This window comes from Periophthalmus magnuspinnatus, chromosome 8 (genome assembly GCF_009829125.3).
Source record: "Periophthalmus magnuspinnatus isolate fPerMag1 chromosome 8, fPerMag1.2.pri, whole genome shotgun sequence".
In the NCBI taxonomy this organism is placed as follows: domain Eukaryota; kingdom Metazoa; phylum Chordata; class Actinopteri; order Gobiiformes; family Gobiidae; genus Periophthalmus; species Periophthalmus magnuspinnatus.
Window position 1 is genome coordinate 26,867,812 of NC_047133.1, and position 20,872 is coordinate 26,888,683.

Sequence of the window (20,872 nt, forward strand, 5' to 3'; positions counted from 1 at the left end):
AAATTGTGTGCAAAAATAATGACCCTGTTGTCCCAAACTCCTGGCTTAAAGCCCATTTTGAAGTGCTCTCCTTCAGCATTGTCCCAGGGGCCCACCATGTCCAATATGCCAGCTCACCTCACCCCTCACCAGGCCTTTGACAACACACAGTTGTCATGTGTGGGAATCCTGTGGCTCTCTACGGGACATACCCAGGAGGGCTGAAGCAGTGCGGCTGGACAGGGCAGCGGCAGGAGTCCGCCCAGGCCGGGGGGTAATTGGGTTATCCAGGCCCTAGTCCTCGTTCCCATGTGGGCCACTGCTGAGGGGAGGCCCTGGGGTACAATATGGGAACAGCGTGATGCCCAGAAAGCCTCAACCACTATTCACCAAGGTCGAGCTACAGATGGTGCAGGGATAAAAGTGTTTTAAAACTAACTAATGCATTTACGCTTTGAAATTGAGAATTAGAAGCTGGTCGGTGTCCACAGGTGTCCAGACCTATGAGATTGATGGCTGCAGTATTTAAAGAAACATGTGGTTTTCACTTAGTATTTGGAAGGTGGGAAATCTAAGTTATATATTTTTTGTAACCAACAGAAGAAAAAACCTTAATAATTATTGTGGAGTAAAACAGTAGCACTGAAATTAGGGTGCCATGAACCATACTGGTGTATTACCCTTGCCTGAGATCCAAAGTATACACATCTCCATACTTTACAAAGATACGATACAGAGAGATATCATGCTGGATATGCCAAGCAACTATTACCCATTTAGGCCTATAGGTTATAATGCAATGAACAGTAGGTATGTGTAGCCTATATGAGCTCTGACATCAACTGGGACAGTGTTCAACAGTTGTCATCACCAACACAGCCAATAAACAACTGCATGACAAGATACAGATCACAGAACAAATATACAACACTGTGTAGCTTTAGGCCAGTGCCCCACGATTTTACGCCTTTAACAATTACAATAATTAAGAAAACAAAATCATACAGCTATCAACTGCTATACTACGCTCTGACCATCAGATGGCAGCAGATTTCTGTTTAGCCTGAGTGCACTTCACTGAACTGATACTGGGTCTGCGCGGGTTTGATGTCATCAATTAAAATGCAAGAATCACAATCAAAGCTTAACGTGGGCAAATTGGATGCATATTGTAATTAGTCAAAATAAGTAAAATTGGCAATGTAAACACTCTTAAATAAAACGCATGCGGTTGCCCTTTTGTTAATAACAGCCTAATGGGTTAAACACAATAGAAACTGAGAGTGTAGGGCCGTGATCAGCCTCTGAACACTTACATACAAACGATTACTACGGGATGTTTTATTAGCTCATACAAAGTAAATCAATAGCCTTCTTTACCATGACAACAATGCCAGAGCAAAGGCTGAGTCACTTTTCCTCCCGCTGAGGTCTGAGGTATCACATGTCAGCGCAGGGCCCTGCAGCGCCGCGGCTGCAGAGGGAAGTGAACGCACTTCCTTCTTTCTCGCGCACTGCTTGAACCCGGACCACTTCTTGAGACGTGTCAAGCGGCTAGATATGGGGCTCCATGGGCTACACTGGGACACTTTGAGTGACTATTAGTTGTTCTTTTGTTTAGAGACTGGCGGATATCACCGGGATTACTGCGCACTGAACACAAGTGATCGGAGCTCCAGCCACAATGGCTGCGACGTAACTTTACTTTTTCTTCTGTGGATGAAAAACGGCGTGTCGCCAATTTTTTTTTTTTTACGTTTAAAGGAGCCTGAAGAGAAACAGCCATGAAGAAACAGTTCAATCGCATGAAGCAACTCGCCAACCAGACAGTGGGAAGGTGGGTTTGACCATGGCCACTTGATTGTTAGTGTATTTATCAAAGTTATCCAAGCAGTCACAGTCACAAACTGTGTGTTTGTTACTTTTTAATGAGCTGTAGTAGGCCTGTGTTTATTCAGTCTTATGACTGTACAAAGCAACTTCTTTGTCCTGACTGAAAATAGGAATTATGTGAACTGTATCCAACATCTAAAGAACTGTTCCAACCTAAATATAGAACCACAACAAGGTTCTTTAACATTTGGTCCAAACAGATGAATCAGATCAAATCTGGACAGTTGTTTAGTCTCAGTTTACTCTAAACTACAACTAAAGATCAACTGATAACATGTCTGAAGGGTCTTCCTAATGCTAAAGAAATAGGCTTTAGAAATACGACTACAGACCTGTAAGACACCTGTATAAGTACACCTACCACTGATACAACAGTGTTTCAAGTGGGCTAAGTATGTGTAGAATTGGGAAAAAGGTGGTTCATTGGGTAATATCTATGTGTGTGTGTGTGTGTGTGTGTGTGTGTGTGTGTGTGTGTGTGTATATATATATATATATATATATATATATATATATATATATAAAACCCAAATGAACCAACCAGTGCCAGAGAATCATGTAATCTGTCCTTCCTTTCATCTGCAGAGCTGTGGTCCTCCTGCCCACAACATAATGTCCATGAATGTTGCAACAAAACCCTAACCCCTTGCATACTTTTATTGTGACGCTATAAAATCTAATTGACAGTTTTTCATAACCAGGAAGAATACTACAAGTGATCGTGGCTTAAAGTCAAACAATCTTCAATTTTAATTGACTTCTGTCTGCATTGTAGCTGTCTCACTCAGGAAGAGACTATATTTGTGGAGTAAGCATTTCCATAACTGTTGATGAGGGACAGAGAAACAGCCTTGAACACCATGGGCCAAAGTGGCCCAACTTAAAGAAGTCAGTTATTTGCTGATTACTACTATGTTAATACATTACTACATTGTAGGCCTATGTTTTAGCTTGTGCTCAGCGTGAGATCTATTCTTGGAACCTACAGCGTCTGCAGCGAGACGACTTGTGCTTTTAGTCAAATCAATGCTAATTTAATATTGACAAGAAACTAAAATAGTACACATAGTCTTTTCCTTCAGAGTCTCTGTAATATGAGCACAGTAATTATCCTGACCAGAGAGTAGAGAATGCTAACACATATACACTTGTAAATTACATTCTCGAAAGTCTATAGAACAATAGTATCTAATAACACCCAGTTTTACCCATATTATCAGTCTTGTAGTACAAAAGCATCATTGTCATATTTTATTGTCCTTAAACTTAAGCAAACTCTATACATGTTACATGGATAAATAAAGTGACAGCATGACATTGATCAGGTTTAAAATACATAGATGTCAACACTTCAGTAGGACAGTGTTGTGTGACTGGTTTGATATAAATCTCTGATGGCTCTTTGGTCAGTTACTATGAGATGCACAACAGGCTGTGATTAAAACCGTCCCTGCATCAGTTTGTCATAGTAATGATCAATTCGACATTACATCACTGATACTTTACGTTGCACGTACCCACCATTTTCTGTGCTTTTACCATGGTATATGCTTTATATGGGGACATTTCTGTCACAGTAGCAGGATTCCATAAATGTCTTGTTTTATTCATGCTAAACTTTTTAACTTCTGAGCTGTCATCATCATATAAATATGATTTAGTTTTAAAATGAACATTTGTCCTACAGTTTTTGTCTAAAGACCCTAAGGCCTTGTTCATTAGCATACACTTGTCAATGAGGGTGTAACATTTACATCTGAGTCCTACAAAAAGCATTAGGTAATGAGTCCTGTAATTGATCCCTGTGAGATTCAAATATATGGCTCTGTGTGATGATGAGAGGAAGAGTCTCCAGAGACTGCAGCTGGGATTTCATATTCGTGTTACAGAGATGTTTACTGTGCAAGTAGGCTAACTGATGTCATTTCTGCTGCCCAGAAGAAACCCAAACCAGCGCCTATTCTTTGACTGTATAATAAACATCCATACAATACTGCAGGTGATATTTGTAGTTCATCGTATTAAGCAAATTGGTGTTGAAAATTCTTTGCATGTTTAGTACGATGCCACTGTCCAGTATGTCAGAAACAATGATCAAATGTGTGTTGTGCTTCGGAGAACACTTGACTAGATGGTTCCCGCCCTATTTCACACACCTTCACTGTTGCCATAACAAACAAGGTGCAGATGACACAACAGGAAGTCATGTTGGAACAGGGCGGAGGAATCTGACAGCTCTGCCATGGAAAACAGCCACAGGCACCAACTCGATAAACTGGAAAAAAATCGTATATCTTCTGTAATGCTTTATACAATTGCTTTAATTATTAAACCTGACAATAGATGTTCTTCAGTAATATGTTAGCAGTTAAAAATACACCAGAGAGGAACCCAGCAGCAGTAGTAGTACTTGACATTAGCTTGCACACACATTAGCCATGTATGTGCTATCAGACACTGCCCAGTGGCTCATGGGCAACAGTGTAGCTCAGGCTAAATGTACAAGGGTGCATCCAAATATCCCAAATACACCACCTGTTCATAAAACAACAACAACAACAACAACAACATAAAAAAAAACATGTATATCTTCTAAACTCACTGCTTAAGAATGATTATGTTAATGTTGCCTTTAGTTATCTGATTTATGTGTGTTGTTTTTGTTCACAGGGCTGAGAAAACTGAGGTGCTTAGCGATGATCTACTACAGGTGAGCTCTTATCAAGGTGATGAATCTAGCTTTAGGTCAAATTCTTACATTTAGATCAATTTCAAATGTTTCTTGATGAGTAAATATATAAGAAATAATGTAATAATGTATGTGTTACATAGCAAATTTGTAATATCTTAGACAACAAAATAGACAAACTTTTCAAAATCTCTCAATTGACAAAAAAAGGAGATTTGCCTCTTATGGGCTGTTAGTTTACTGTATAGTCACACAAGTTGAGCAGGAAAATGTTTAATTATTTTTGCATTTAGAAGAATAGTAGGACTAGAAGGTGCAGGGAAGTACTTGAAGTGAGCCTATAACACCAATAATGTTCCTCTACAGTTTTAGTCGTAGAGTTATGGCCAATGAAGTGTGTAATGCTGTGCATCAGAGTGTGCTTTTAACGTTGTTTTTTGGGAGATTGTAATAAAACATAATCCAGGAGACTTACAGTTTCCCGTGAAACTCTGTTAAAGCTATTAAGCCACAGTTCTGTGCAGAGGCCAAGTCCATCTGGAGACTTTAACTATTAACATTCTTCTTCAAAGTCCCTCACTATTGCATCATCACATGGGGGTGGCACTGAAGACATTATTGGTCTCTTTTTTTCTACTTTTAAGTGTTGTCCTTGTTTGCGTAAAAGCAGAGTTGGAGATGAAGTGAAAGGGTTAATGTCTGTGAATGAAAAATCCTTGAACAAGCTTTAATTAGTAGTTTTATGACATGCAGCGGTGAACTATGAACCCTGTGTGGCTTGGTAGTGGGTGTGCTAAGCAAGCAGTTTCATTAATATATGTGCGTGTGTGTCTATATATATATATATATATATATATATATATATATATATATATATATATATATATATATATATATAAATTTGCTAAAAAGAACAGATACTATAACTGGAAGAATTTGAAAACCATATAGTAGACCATCTTGAGTCTTCATCCTGGTCGATTAATGGCTTAAGTGTAGTTAACAGATTTCAAGTGTTGGGGAACATAATCATCACCTTCATATCTCCACAAAATATGCTTTATATATTCAGTTATCAAAAACAGGCTTCAGTCACTACATCATTACAGTGTACTATTTTGCCCTTGGTTAAGATGAATTAAGAAAGTGACCCAGCCCTTTATGCGGATGTTTTTCTCCTTTTTCCCATTCTTTGGTGCTTGTATCACTGGCAGATGATTGCAGAGCATTGGACATTCCTTCAGTCTTTGTAAGGAATGCAGTGTCAAATGACCAACATTGAAGATACCTCTCAGTGGTCATCTTGAGTAGACTTTTCTTACATTTACCGGAGACATTGTGTTGTATTTTTTCCCCACTCTTTTTTTTAACTTGGAAGATTATCAGTGATTTCCAAGGTGGTTGTTTAAGCACTTTCTCCATTTGTTTATGATCTTTTGCATTAGGCACGAAGACGTGGATCCTGCTTGGACATGTCTGCAGTGTTGATAAAGCAGGGAAAGCTGTCAGACTAGAATTGTAACTTTTTGCTGCCATTATTTTCAACACATTACTTAATGTCTCTAACGTATAGTTTAACCCCCTTCCCCACCCACCATGTAACTTTGTTGCTTTAAGTTGCAGTGTGGATGGTCAACATTTGAACACGTCCATTCAACTTACACTTTTAAAAATGCGCTTCTCAGACTTGTGTGTAAGAATTATGTTTTTTCCATTGCTTTTTCAGCATTGCAGGAGAACAATGTATTTTGCAAGACAGAGACATACACTTCGATATTCCCAATATAATTAATTCATCATCCAATTTAAATGTCTGTCAGTGGCCTCAGTTCAGTTTGAGAGCACATTTTACACTAGCAAACACAATGGGATTTCCCAGTATATCCCAGCTTTTTTGTCCCGCCTACACAGCTCCAGTCTGGCCTCTTTTATTAGCCATTTTGGCACTAAATGTAAGATGTCTGGATGCAATCAGAATGTCTCCTAAAAAGAGCTGCACTTCCAAGCATTAATCACAGCCTGGGATCAATCTATGGCATCCAGGCCAGGAAGCTGAATTCCAGTTGTGGTCTGACCCAATGGAAAAAAGTGTACAGTAGAAATATTTAACTGAATGTCACTTATTCATAGGGTAAGAATACTCTACGAAGTGACATTTGTTTAAAGTTTATTAATGCTAAATAATTGCTGCCTTTGCGATGACCTTATTGATGAGAAGCATATGCCTAATGCATATGCTTCTCATCTCTTTACTAGGGAGAAGACGATCTGTAAGCATAAAAGTAACGGCAGAGGGACACGTAGATGGAATTACTGTCAAAGGCTGTCTACACTGAAACAGGAAGAGGAAGCAGGCTATGATCATTTCTAGTTTTGGTCCAGGTTCATTTCCTGTGCAAGTAGAATTAATACATTTAAAAAGGTCACAAACATCAGCAATGACACAATACATTGAAAAAGTAAAATGCATCAATATGATACAGAATTACTGCAGAGTATTAAAGGTTTACTATTATGTAACACTTATGGGGGTCCACCACGCGATCGTCTCCATTGGGATGTTAATGCTTAGCCTATATTTTCCACAGTATGGCATTAAACTTAAAAAATCATCAATAACAAAAGCAGGTGACGACACTAAGACAAGTTACAGGCCATATCTGTGGAGAGGCGACCCCACTCACAGCAAGAATGCTTGTATTTTGTATAGAATTTTTGCGGAATGAAAAAAATGCAAGCTAGATGCATTAAATGTCCAGGCAGAGCAATAACATCTCCATGGAGACAAGTAGGTGGTGGACCCAAACCAGAAAGGTTACATAGCGCACCTTTAAATATGTAACATGTTTTTGTAAAAGACATTTGGTCATACACTTATACCATTAATAGTTATATTTAAAAAATCTATTAGCAAACCATAGTAACGTTTTAAAATATTTTTGATATTTGCAGATCGAGAAGAGAATGGAGTTGGTGCGACAGGTGTCTCACAATGCTCACAAGAAGCTGGTGTCCTGCCTACAGGGACAGCTGGGCACAGACACAGAGAAGAGACAGGTACGTCCTCTGTCTCCTATTACCCCTGCACCTCAGGACTTTGCACTGTCGTAAATGTCTTGTTACAGCATTGTAAACAACATACCACACAGTTTCATTTGGAGAGGTGCAGCTCTGACAGGAATGTAAAGTGATTGAGTGTGACTGCAGTGTCAGTGTTAGCAAGGCTTCGCTATCGAGTGGAATGAGCACATAGCATCTTCTCCGCTTATGTAACACTGATACTCAGGAGAAAAATATTCAGCTTTGGCCCAGTGTCAGATATTTCCTTTGCGCAAGGCACCACTTTGGCAACAATCTGGAAACTTTGTGCTTTAAGAGATATCAGTAGCTCTTTTAATATTGTGAAGTAAAATTCAATACTGTTAAATTAAATACATAGCACTACAAATTGTGAAAATTGCAGGAGCGGCCAGTTAGACTAATGCCTCTAGGAGTAAGTGGCAATTAACATATAGTATAACTGTATAAGTGTAAGCATGTTTGACCAAGTATTTTCAATTCAGATACAAAATAACATACTACATAGTCTTGGATGCAAAAATAAAGAGTAAGTCTGATGCAAGTTTTTTTTTAATTTGCAGAAAAAGCTGCCCTTAACAGCGCTATCCCAAGCCATGCAGGAAGGAGGCAGTCAGCTGGGAGATGAAAGTATGATTGGGTAAGAATTGAAAAAAAACAACTTCTCCCTTATTTAAAAACATAAGCTTGTAACTAGCGTATTTTGTTTTAATGCTCTTGTGGATTAACAGTAAAATGATTAATGCCTGTGCGGAGGCCGAGGGCAAATTAGCCACTGAACTAATGCAGCATGAGGTTCTTCTGGAGCGGGACATCCTGGAGCCCCTCAATCAACTGGCAGAGGTACACTTGACCTTATATACCTTATTATAATGCCTGTGTTTTCTTTAATAAGCAGGTTTCCCACAGTCACATTGGTCATAAAAGCATGTTTATTCTCACTGCTGAAGTCACTGTTCTTCTCACAGGTGGATATTCCAAACATATTAAAGCAAAGGAAGCAACTCGCTAAACTGGTTTTGGACTATGATTCAGCCAAAACAAGGTAACAAAGTACTTTTTTAAATAATGCTTTTTAATATTATTTTTGTTTATTAACTGTACCCTTTCCAGATGGTACCAAGCATTCAAGTCTAACAATCCAACCATGGCAGCTAAGGTTGACTCCCTCAAAGATGAAATGGACGAAGCTCTTAATAAAGTAGAAATATGCAAGGTTAGTAATACACGACTCAGTGTTGCCAGTTTGGTAGTATTTCATCTTAAAAAAATCTTGTTAATGCTATATATATCATTACATTACCTACAGGACCAGCTTTCTGCAGACATGTACAACTTTGCTTCTAAGGAGGGAGAATATGCTCGCTATTATGTTTTGGTAGGTATGCGTTATATTAATTCTGAATATTTTAGTACCACACTGAGGAAAAAAACAAAAACTAATGTATATTTTACAGCTGTTGCAGGCCCAGGCTGACTTCCACAGACAATCCCTAGCAGTGTTGGAGACAGCTATACCAACGATACAAATACAACAAGGTAGCACAGTCCCTTTATTTGAACAGTATCATAGATTTGTGGTGGTTTTGAAAATGTAATACAGAAAATATAAAAATAAACTAACATAAATATTTTTGTCGTCTAGACTCCTGGATGGAGAAGCCTGCATTTGGTACAGCTTTGGAGGAGCATTTGAAGAGGAGTAACCGGGAGATTGCCCTGCCGTTAGAGGCCTGTGTCATGATGCTTCTGGAAACTGGAATGAAAGAAGAGGTATGATGATGATGAAATGTTAAGTTGCCCCCCTGACATTTAGAATCAAAGGTAAATTTATCAGTATTTTTTTTTACAGTTAGCTTAATAGAATATTGTTCATTTAAGGCATTCTCAATCATAGTTTAAAGCAAGACCCTGAGGTGATGACTATATAAGCATGCTTGTAACAAAAGTGCAAATGCGTCGCAATGTGGTCAATTAATTTCATGTCATTTTAACTGTGGTCATTTATTTGTCTGCCCACTGCTTATTGTACCTTAGTGGTAGTATAACTGAATAAATAAAAACATCTGGCTTCAAATCATATAGTTTCTACTTTCTCAGTTTCTTTCACATTTGTCAGTTATTATTTGTTTAACTTCCTCTATCTATATCTCAGTACTTCTCGGTTTTCAGTCTGAAACTAGTCTGTTCCTGTCTTAAACATGCACCCTTTGTCTCCCTTCAGGGTCTTTTCCGAATAGCTGCTGGTGCCTCTAAACTGAAAAAACTGAAAGCAGCTTTGGACTGTTCCACTTCACAACTGGAGGAATTTTACTCGGATCCTCACGCTGTAGCCGGTACAACCTTTTCTGAAACTGCCTTCATGTGAAAACCAGCCTCTCCAGATGTTTGCTTACAGTCTATCTGTGTGTGTGTGTTTGTAGGAGCCCTCAAGTCATACCTGAGGGAGCTTCCTGAACCTCTCATGACATTTGGCTTGTATGATGAGTGGACCCAGGCCTCAAAGTAAGACAAGCATTCACCTGTAGAGTAAAAGTGTCTATAAAGAGACACACCTTAGGCAGTGTACATGCTTATGTAACAGGTCATTTAATTGTGTTTCAGTGTGTCGGACCCTGACAAGAGACTCCAGGCCTTATGGGTGACATGTGACCAGTTACCAAAGGCACACAAGACCAATTTTAGGTATGACAAATGATTACATTTTTATTTGTTGCTGTAATGGCATGAGGAAATGACTTTCAGCTGTGACAGTTAGATAGTAAATGACAAAGATCGTAATATTGGATGGTAAGGTTGTTGATTTTTTGTCTGTTGCAGGTATCTAGTAAAATTTTTGGCTAGACTTGCTCAAGACAGTGAAACAAATAAGATGACTCCAAGTAACATTGCAATAGTCCTGGGGCCCAACCTGCTCTGGCCAAAGACCGAAGGGTGAGCAGTTTGGGCAATGTTATGCTGTATATTATACTGTCTATTATCGCTCTCACCTGTATTTCTGTTTTCAGGTCATTAGCAGAGATGGCAGCTGCAACTTCTGTAGCTGTGGTCGCAATCATCGAGCCCATTATCCAGCACGCTGACTGGTTCTTTCCTGATGGTGGGCCACTTTTGGGACTCTAAATGTAACAGTATAAATAAAAGTGACATAATATTAACTATACATTTAATGTTACTTTCAGAGGTGGAATTCAATGTATCAGACATGTTTGCCCTGCCCACTCACCCACCAACCCCAGACCCTGAGCCCAACCTGGAGAGGAAGCGTCCTGGCAGCCAAGGGCATGAGGGGGATACTCACACCCCCCGTAAAGACAGGTACCTGTCCCGGGCCAACCTGAGCCTCAGCCTGCCCCTCACCCTCCCATCCCGCCCCAAGACTCTGAGCAGACAGGAGTCAAAGGGAAATGTGTCAGCGCTTTATGTAGTGGCCGATGAATCCATAAAAGTGTCTGAGACCCCAAGTGGAGACCTGCCTTGTCCTGAGTTCAAAAAGGCTGTTCAGTAAACCATTTGATATCAGTTAAAAAAAGTAAAAAGGGAGCAATTTGTGTAAATGTTAAAACATAGTTTGAGCACTGCTCATTGGTTAATGTGTTTTCATTTTGGTTCTATAATAATTTTTCTTCCAGATAAGTAGAATTGTTCTTTTCTGTTTCTCTGTTGTATGTGTTTTTTATTAAAGCTCAGGTCAACTGTAGGAGCTTGTTCTGTTTTCTATGGGCTTCCTCTGCATTTGTCCACAGCCTTTGCTTTGTCTCAGCTCAATTTTTTCTGTTCAGAACTTTTGTAGGCTTCTTTGTCTTGTTCTGGTTTCATTGTATCTGGGAGAAAACATTCAATGTTCTGTCTTCTGTGAACACTGGTGGTCATCTGGAGTTCATAGAACAATAGTTCTGTCTGCTGATGGTCTTTGGTTGTGTAGTTTGTCCTGAACACTCTGCCCTTTACTCCTCACCAGCACCGGTAACAAACACCCAGAGCCTGCTCCTCGTAGATCCGGCACTGTACTTAAAAAGCACCCACAGCTAACCTCACCTACCTTTCAACCCCCACTGCCCCCTCTGGAGCTGTGTGGTACTGCACAGGCCGAGCCCCAGGCTGTGAGTCCACCCGCAGAGTCTGAGCTGAGGGTGGGTGCTGCTGCTAACGCTGCTGTTTCTGTTGGTGGTGGGGTCCCTGCAGTGACAGAGCAGCCTCAGGTTAAAGCCCAGGTCAGCTCAGAGGACAACAGGTAAGATCAGCAACATTGTGCCGCCTGCCTGCAGCCAATCAGCCGCCTGGAACTTTGCCCTCACTTTCTATTGTCTGTGTGATTGTCCTATGCTGTTCACCTTCTCAAAGAAAAGTAACGCAGTCCCACTGTCCACTGTAATGATGTGTAGTGCAACATCAAATGTAATATGCCTATTCTTAGTTAATTTTTCATGTGTCAAATACTCAATGTAAAAAACATATCCCACCTTTCTGTCAATGTGCTTGTTTTCCTGTTTGACATTTTGATGTTTATCTCATTGTTTGATTTGGGCATGCACTGTACAATTTGTATTTTGTACACACTGCATGATATCCTTTAACCTGAAGATGCCTTTATCTCTACAGCCCTGCCCGAGAGCAAATTTCTACACCACCTTCGCAGAGAAATGGGTCGATCCATCTGACAATAGGTACACCTCAATCTCAAAGTGGGACGCGGGGTCCCAGCCCACACATGATGCGAAAAGGTGAGGTCCATTTAGGTTTATTATAATAGTATATAGTACCACACAGGTCTAAGAAATGTAACCACTGTTTCTAAGGATCTTATTTAGTAAAAAACTGAACTAAACTAAACTACTGCCTAGTTAAAGCAATTAGCGAAGAAATTAGTAAAAATAGTTGTCACTGCTGTTTTGGTATAGGGGATACAACAGTCAAAGTAAGCATCTCACACCAGTGCAGACATCCTGTATGAAAGCTTTTTTTCAAGCTTTTGAATCACATTTCTGCATCATTTCTGCTTTTTGTATGTACTTTATAAAAATACAGAACTGATAATTTGCATAGTCACTGTACAAGCTTAAAGTAGGACATGCTGAATATTGGGGATATCAGAAAGCCATTTTGAATTATTCACAGGTACCAAGAAGCAGGCTCCAGCACCTCCCAAACAGGCGAGCCCCTTTGCTCATCAGTCCAATAACCAGACGCCTGGCTCCACACATCAGCCCCCAGTCACTCCCAGACGCCACTCCAGTAAAGAGGCTCTGATCACTGCTCCCAGTCACCCACCTCCACAGCCCCCTTTGTCCCACCAGACCCTGGCTGAATCAGAGCCCTCACCCCCAAGGACACCGACCCCTCCAAATACTCCCCCTCACGATGCACCGCTCCCTCTGCACCAGTACGGATCCCTGCCTCGTCCTGCTAGGCCTGCCCCAAAGCCACGCCCACGGCCCAACATGCCGCCACCACCGCAGCCTGGGATAAATGATAGTAATGGAATTTTTAACTCCGCCTCCAAAATCATCACAGGTAAATATAAAACAATCAAAATATAATGAAAAAATGTATATAGTTATATTAAAATAGTTGTTATGGTTAATGTAAGTGACAGATCCAGGACAGGCTTATAACTACTTGTAGTAATGTGTAAGTAAGTAAAGTGTCAAAAACAGTGTTAATATTGAGTTTTGTGTAACCTTTTGTCTGGTGTTGGAATGGCCAAAATGATGCTCTTGCCATGTGCTGATATAGGTATCAAAGGATTTTGGCTACTTATAAAAGCTTGTTAGCTTATTGGCCTTTGGTGTAACTGTTATAATGCTTACACTCTTACTCATAACTGTGGTGATTCAAAGCATGATGGTAAATGTGTAAATATTCCAGATGTGTGAACAGCTGGCCTGCCTCTAAGAGCAGCTTTGCAAGGCAGGTAATGGTAAGGATTCCAATGGCTGATGCATTAGCTCTGCTTTGGTTCAACTGCATGTGTGTTTGTGTGTGGGGTGTGCTCTTTTAGAAGCCTTTTGGACTTGTATACTACATGCTAATGCAAATGCATACATGTACAATGTATGCCACTGTGTGTCTTGTATATAACCCTCTATTAACACGACTGACATGCTTCTCTTTTATTTCCTATCAAAGGCCCTCAGCAATATTCTGGTGCTTTTAACTACTACCCATGTTTTAAATGTGACCTCTGTTGTGTGTTTGTATGCTTCAAACAAAGTGTTAGTTGTAAAATATGAACACACAACGCATTTTCCTGAGACTATACATATTGTGTGTTTCCCAGTTTGTTTGAAGATTCCTTCAGTGTTGCTTGTCCTACGTTTATGATTATGACCAATATAATTAAATACTGTACTGACTAGATTTTACATTTTCTTATATAGACACAGGACCAATTGTAAAAGGGATTGGCCGAGCCTTCATCCCAGAGGTGACTGTGGATCAACCAGAGGAGCGCTCTGCTGCTGGTCAGGAGCCTGACTCCACGCCTCTCTCAGACCTGTCAATCACAGAGAGTACTATGCTGTGAAATAGAGTCCTGCTTTAACTTTACCATTGAAATGTTTCTATTTAAATCAGGAGACCTGCAGCCTTTGAACTATTGCTGCATGCTCTCTGTTCTTATGCCCTATAAATGCAGTGAACCTTTACTATACTCTACAAACTGTTATTGCTTAAAGTGTCAGAAAGTACTTTGTCTTAAGATCATAAATTAATTAGGCAGATAGTTTTCATCCCATCACATCTAATGAAAGTTGTAAAGTTTTGATTTGCAACTTTTTGGTTCCTATTTTAGTAAAAAAAAACAACAACAAACAAACAAAACAAAAAAAACGTATGACATGCACTCAAATTTAAAAATGACCAAAGAAGTGCACCACTAAAGTAAAAAAAAAAGTTTAAGCTTTATGTTTAACAAAATGTCTTGGATAAGTGCAATTCATAATACAGTCTTGTTCAAGTGATAGGCTCTTCTACTTTGCCAATATTTATTACTAGCATTTTATTATTTTTAAAAGGCATAAAAACAAAACCGAGATTGTATTTGACTTGATTTAAGTGGGCATATTTTCATGTGCTTCCTTAATTCTATGCATTGCATAATAAATACTTCCCTTTAAGTTGAATGCAATGATGAACCAAAGCCAAAATATTTTTGTACAAAAGTACCAGACAATCCTAACTCTGTTGGGGTATTTTTTTTGTATCTTTGTGTTTATTTTATGCAGAATTCCTGTTTTCCCACATACAGTATGTCCATCCACAAATGCATATACAATGATTAAAGTCAAAATATTTTTAAATATATGATTCAGTTTGATTTTGTAAAAACAAAAAAAAACATTTGTCATATACATTTGATCTACATAAGTTATACATGCATACAGTTCTTACTGTTCATACTTCCATTACTCATGCCCAGTAGCCAATAATAAAAACCGTTACAGTTAAACAAATGATGAGGTTGACATTAACAACCATTTTGAGTTTGTGGCTTTTTCCTCCAGTGAACAAGCGGGTTGTACAGGAGGAGGAGGAGGAGGACTGCTGTCCTCCTCCTGTCGTCTCTCCATCCCACAGAGCCAGTAGAGGGCAGACAGCAGCTTTGATTGATGCACTCTAACTGAAGACGTCATGGAGGCTACAGGGAAAAAAAGAATATAAATCAAGAGCTACTGTTTAAAAAAATGTATTGCGTGCTTACCCCTGCGTTCAAATGATACTCTGTTGCTGCCTGGCTCTTTTTCTTGTGTCTGATTGATCGTCGCCTCTGCCCTGTTACTGCTATGGTCCACCTGCCCTTTAGTCTCTACAGGGTCTGACCTTGTGAACCAGGTGAGGCGAGATATCTACAACACAATACATTCATATCAGTATTATGTTCTCTAACGATTGTAAGGGAGAGGTGTTTTTTTTTTTTTTTTTTTTTTGAAAGGTAAATCATGAATCCAGAATGTGAACTAGTTTTTTTCCTCCTCATAGTACATTTTCAACATTATTTGAGAACCAGGCAAAATAAAAAATTGTGCCGGTATAACCGTGCAAAAATTACACTGATAATCTACAAGATAATGAGCAAAAAGCACTTGGTTAATAAATGACAAACTAAGCTTGCTCTTGCTGGAGTGTTGCTCACCTGTTCTGGTCTTGGCTTCTCTGTCACCAGACTGACGGCCACCACCACAATCAGAGTAATGGCAGACAGCAACATGGAGAAGTACAGATAATGCACATATTTTAACACTCCAGGCCTGTCGTCTGCTTGATAACACTGCGGTTGGGGATAGATGAAATCCAACAACATCCGTATACAGCCAATCAGCAGACCCAGAGCCAGCCCCCAAAATGCACCCTGCACAGTGGACATAAATCAGCTTAAAGTGCAACTTTTCTGGTGGAGGGTCTACCACCTACTTGTATCCATGGAAATGTTATTGCTTTGGTACACTGCCTGGCCAAAAAAAAGTTGCCACCTGGATTTAACTAAGCAAATAAGTTGTGGTTGCTGCGGTTGGTCAGGTCTAGGTTCAGTCTGTGCTTAAAGAATGAGGTCAGCTGACCTCTGAATATACTGAATGACCAGGTTATTCCATCAATGGATTTTTTCTTCCCTGATGGCACGGGCATTTTCCAAGATGACAATGCTGGGATTCATCGGGCTCAAATTGTGAAAGAGTGGTTCAGGAGCATGAGACATTTTCACACATGGATTGTCCACCACAGAGTCCAGACCTTAACCCCATTGAGAATGTTTGAGATGTGCTGGAGAAGGCTTTGTGCAGCGTCAGACTCGACCATCATCAATGCAACATCTTGGTGAAAAATTAATGCAACACTGGATGGAAATAAATCTTTGACATTGCAGAAGCAAAATCGAAACAATGCCACAGCGAACGTGTGCCGTAATCAAAGCTAAAGACGGAACAACCAAATATTAGAGTGTGTGACCTTTTTTGGCCAGGCAGAGTATGGCCTTTAAATTATCCCCGGATATAAGCAAGCAATGCCACAGAGCAGGTTACAGATCAGATCTGTGGAAAGGCTACTGCTCACAGTAAGAATGCACTTTTCAAGATATTTTTGATAAACAAAATCACTTGTAAATTAATAAATGCAAGTTAAATACCAAGGCCAAGCAATTATATCAGCATGAAGACAAGCTGTTGGTGTGTGTCACACCAAAAGTTACATAGTGCGCATACGATTTCAGTCCCATAAAATTAGACCTCACCTTTTCATTGGTCCTCTTACAAAAACAGCCCATGATGAATACTATGGAAACGGGAGGCTGCAGGTAGGTGCTGATAGACTGAATATAGATAAATAGTTGCCCCCCCTGACTGGCCTGGACCACAGGTATCCACAACACAGACACCCCCACAAGAACCAGCACAAAGACTCTAGGGAAACATACACAAAACACTTAGATGTCACGTTTAATAATGGCTGGCAATCAATCACAAGGTCCAATGGAAAAAGACTCTTGTACAGATTTATGGATGTAGGAAATTCAAAGTTTGTGTCAGAAAATATCACAGTGTAATAGGATATCACAGTGTTAATGTTTGATAATTAGGTGTGAGAATAAGCGGTAGATGGTGTATTCAGCACTTCTTGTTGTCATGGAGTTGTTCTTGCTATGTCTGGAATGTTCTATGGTATGGCATTAAACTCATCTATCTAGCATTTATTATATTACAGATGTTTTTGTTGCTCAGAAAAATATGTGATACTAAACCTGTGAAGCATTTTGGTCAACTATGGCTGTTTTTAAATGTGTATGTAAATAAATGCAAGCACTCTTACTGTGAGAGGGGTTGCTTCTCCACAGATCTGACCTATAACATGGCTTGGTTGTGCCAACTGCTAGTTTCCATCGAGATCAATAAGTATAATGCTATATCGTTGAACATTCTAGAAAAAGTAAGAACACCTCCATGGAGACAGGTACGAGACGAACCCTACAGCAGAAAAATATGTAGTGCCCCTTTAATTATAGTTATATTAATGTACACTTGCCTGCCAACAATCATGAGCTCCCACTCTGATGCCCTGGACCTAAAAGTCTTCCATAGATCCATGGTAAAAATGGTGCTGGCACTGTTGAAGATGGATGTGAGGGAGGACATGAGAGCAGCAATCATAACAGCCATCATCAGACCACGCAGACCTAGGACAGAAGAAAAAAAAAAAACATTTAGAAAAGATTTGTACTCATTTTAGTTTTAAGAGACAGAGAATAGTTGGTGTCACCTGCCGGCAGCAGCTCCATGACCAGCCTGGCATAAGCAGTGTCTGTACAACCCACTGGGTTTCCACAAATCTGTTTACACAAATCAGGGTCTGCACAAGCCACATCATCTAGGTGACAGTAAAGTTAGATTAGTTATTATACTGGTTCTTACAATAAGATATAAGATATTATTTGGCTTTCTGGGTACCACCAGATCCAAACCTGGACTTTATCAGACCAAATTTAGGGCTACATATAGACTGAAATGAGACTAAAGCTTTGATATGGTAGTTCTAAATAATAAACATAGAAGACAAAACATAGATTTGTCGGTAAATAAAACAAATACAGAGGGCCATGTGTACCACCCTGTGAGGCAGCTCTACTACAGTTTGAGAAACACAGAGTCAGAATTATCTGCTCTGAAGTTTCACTGAAGTATTTATACTCCTTTTGAATGTGTGTATGCAGTATGTTCTCATCTGTTGGTATGACTGTACCTGTATATAAGATTCTGCTGATCATTCCTGGTAACATCACAGCAAAAAAAGGTATGATTTTGAGGTACACAGCCAAAAGGGAGCCTCCTTTTGCATGGGTCAAAGTCTTAGCTGCGAGTGAGCGCTGCACAATCACCTGCAGAAACAGCAAACATGCCAGATGCAGATTGTTTAGAATTGTATTAAGCATTCAGAGTCAGAGTACCTGATCAGAGCACCAGTACCACATGGAGGGGATAGACATGCCAATGAGCACCCCAGGCCAGGGGAGGTCAGAGGTCACTGGGTCTCTGAACAATTGAAAAGCGTCATCTCGGGGGATGCCACAGGTTGTGTTGGGCACACGTACAGAGGGAATGGCATCAGCATATCCCTCCATTAGAGCGTTCCAGCCTCCAACTTCTGCAAAACCTGAAAGAAAACACACAAGTTAGACATATTCAAGAGTCAAATGGATTAATATAATATTTTTTACTATGGATGTGCCTTACTGTAGCACATGAGTGTCAATGCCCCCGCTAACATGATCATAGTCTGAGCTGCGTCTGTGTAGATAACTGCAGCCAAACCACCTACCACAAAACATGTAACATTTACTATTGTCTCGTACATAAGACAGATTAAAATGTATGAATAATAAATAATAACCTGCTACTGTGTATACAGCTGTTATTGAAAGGAGCAGCACAACCGAAAGGTAAATATTCCACTGCAATGCAAGCTGAATGAACAAAGCACCAGCATACATATCCACCTGCCAAATCATAACCAAAATTGAATATAGAAAATGTACAAACCAAATACATAAAAGGATAAAGACTACATACTGAGATCTTTGTGAAGATGTAAATAAATAAGTATAAGACAGCTATCAGTAACTGCGTTCTTCTGCCACCAAAGCGTTTTTGTAAATACTCAGGCATTGTGGTAACCTAAAAAAAAAAAAAAAAAAGAATAGCATAGCAAAATAATAGGTGTCTATTGTTAGAGTTAAGATCATTTTTAATAAGTAAGGTCTGTATGTTTTGAATGTCCTCACCCCAGAAGCAAGATAAATAGGTAGGAAGACCCATCCCAGCAGCAAAACCATGAACATGCCCTGTTAATTTCAAAATAATACTTGTATACTAATGTAATTTTCATTACATTTACACAATTGAAATGGAAACATATTAACTTACTTACATTCCATTCATATGCAATGGCTCCAATCCCTGCAGCAGCTCCTGACCCTGCCAGACCAATGAAGTGACCACTGCCAATGTTACTGGCAAAGAGAGAAGCGCCCACCTAAAATTAGCCAAAAGTTAGATGGTTATTTTCGATGACATGACCCCAATATTTAAATGAGGTTAGAGTTGTATATTAATTTGCAATGACTCACGGGCCACCAGGTCATGCTCTTCCCAGCCAAAAAGTATCCATCCACTGTGCTGCGTTTTGTTCTCCACATAGACTAAGGGAGAATTAAAAGAATTAAATGATGAACTAATTAAAAAATATAACAGGAAGGAAGGCTGTATGCATAACACAATTATTATGAATGATTTAATATAGTTTGTGACATACTTAAAGGTGTACTATGTAACTTTTCTGATGTCATTTGCTCACCACTATGGAAAAGCCTTGTCTGGAATTTTCCACAGTATGACAGGCCAAATTATAGGTCAGATCTGTGGAGAAGTGGGCCTGCTTTCAATAAAAAAGCATTCAAGGGATTTTAAGCAATAAAAACACCTCTAACTGCATAAATGCAAACTAGATAAGTTTAATGCCATACTGTGGACTATTTCAGGAAAAGCAGTAACATCACCATGAGACCAGTAGGTGGCATACCCTCCACCTCAAAAGTCACATTGTGCACCTTTAAAATAATCCACAAAATACAGGAGTGTTTCTTACCCAGAATCCAACAGCCAACACAAGCAAGAAGTAAACAACTAGGACCACAATATCCAAAGTAACAAGTGATGATTTCAGTGGAGGAGGCGATGGAGAGGGGGCCATGTTGACTTGCTTCATGTAGAAATGAAAAGTGATCTGTAAGTGTGAAATAATAAATGATAATGTACTCCATGAGGAAGCAAATTAATGGTAGTAAAACTTGCATTTTATAGATCAAATTTTTCCATGCAGCATAGACACAAAGGATTATGTTAGGCTGTTTGAAAGATTCACAATGATAATCAAAGTCCACAGTGCTAAAATGATTATAATCTTACCTTCAGCTGGGCTTCTTTACAGGTAGTCTTGGTGTACTTAGTGGGCTTTTGTCATGAATAACATCTATAAGATCCCAGAATATCCCTTTTTGTTATGAAACTTCTTCGCTCCGTGCAGGTCAAACTCCACACACACCTCTTCCACTACACGTTAAAGTGTAAATGTTTTATGACACTTGGCAGGAGAAAGGTGGCCTGCACATGCACACGCTGCTAATAATGGAGCTAAAACATGTTGTGGATGAGTTCATTAACAGTACAGGCTTATCAATATGCACTG

The 20,872-nt window shown here is 39.5% G+C and overlaps 2 protein-coding genes across 4 annotated transcripts; one reads left to right on the forward strand and one right to left on the reverse strand.

The window, feature by feature from the left end:
- The first annotated feature begins 1,411 nt into the window (after positions 1-1,411).
- arhgap17b (Rho GTPase activating protein 17b) lies at positions 1,412-14,937 on the forward strand. 3 transcript variants are annotated; one of them, XM_033971123.2, is made up of 20 exons: positions 1,412-1,816; positions 4,543-4,582; positions 7,514-7,618; positions 8,203-8,279; positions 8,371-8,482; positions 8,608-8,684; positions 8,753-8,855; positions 8,949-9,017; positions 9,097-9,178; positions 9,285-9,412; positions 9,864-9,975; positions 10,063-10,144; positions 10,244-10,324; positions 10,460-10,573; positions 10,648-10,739; positions 10,822-10,957; positions 11,601-11,873; positions 12,242-12,363; positions 12,758-13,153; positions 14,020-14,912. In XM_033971123.2, the coding sequence occupies exons 1-20, from the start codon at positions 1,764-1,766 to the stop codon at positions 14,163-14,165; spliced, it is 2,400 nt and encodes a 799-aa protein (XP_033827014.1). In that variant the 5' UTR covers positions 1,412-1,763; the 3' UTR covers positions 14,166-14,912. The 3 variants fall into 3 exon arrangements, with proteins under 3 accessions (XP_033827014.1, XP_033827015.1, XP_033827017.1); XM_033971124.2 differs by lacking the exon at positions 14,020-14,912 and adding an exon at positions 13,508-13,559 and having other exon boundaries at positions 1,417-1,816; XM_033971126.2 differs by lacking the exon at positions 11,601-11,873 and having other exon boundaries at positions 1,417-1,816; positions 14,020-14,937.
- On the reverse strand, positions 14,932-20,717 carry slc5a11 (solute carrier family 5 member 11). Its single transcript, XM_033971128.2, is given in 17 exon segments — positions 14,932-15,124; positions 15,127-15,278; positions 15,342-15,486; positions 15,774-15,989; positions 16,869-17,037; positions 17,657-17,807; positions 17,891-17,998; positions 18,371-18,506; positions 18,576-18,781; positions 18,862-18,942; positions 19,019-19,124; positions 19,198-19,302; positions 19,410-19,469; positions 19,556-19,660; positions 19,755-19,826; positions 20,273-20,410; positions 20,593-20,717. Coding segments are annotated over 16 exon segments (2,007 nt in total). The 5' UTR covers positions 20,393-20,410; positions 20,593-20,717; the 3' UTR covers positions 14,932-15,049.
- Between the last annotated feature and the right edge of the window lie 155 nt (positions 20,718-20,872).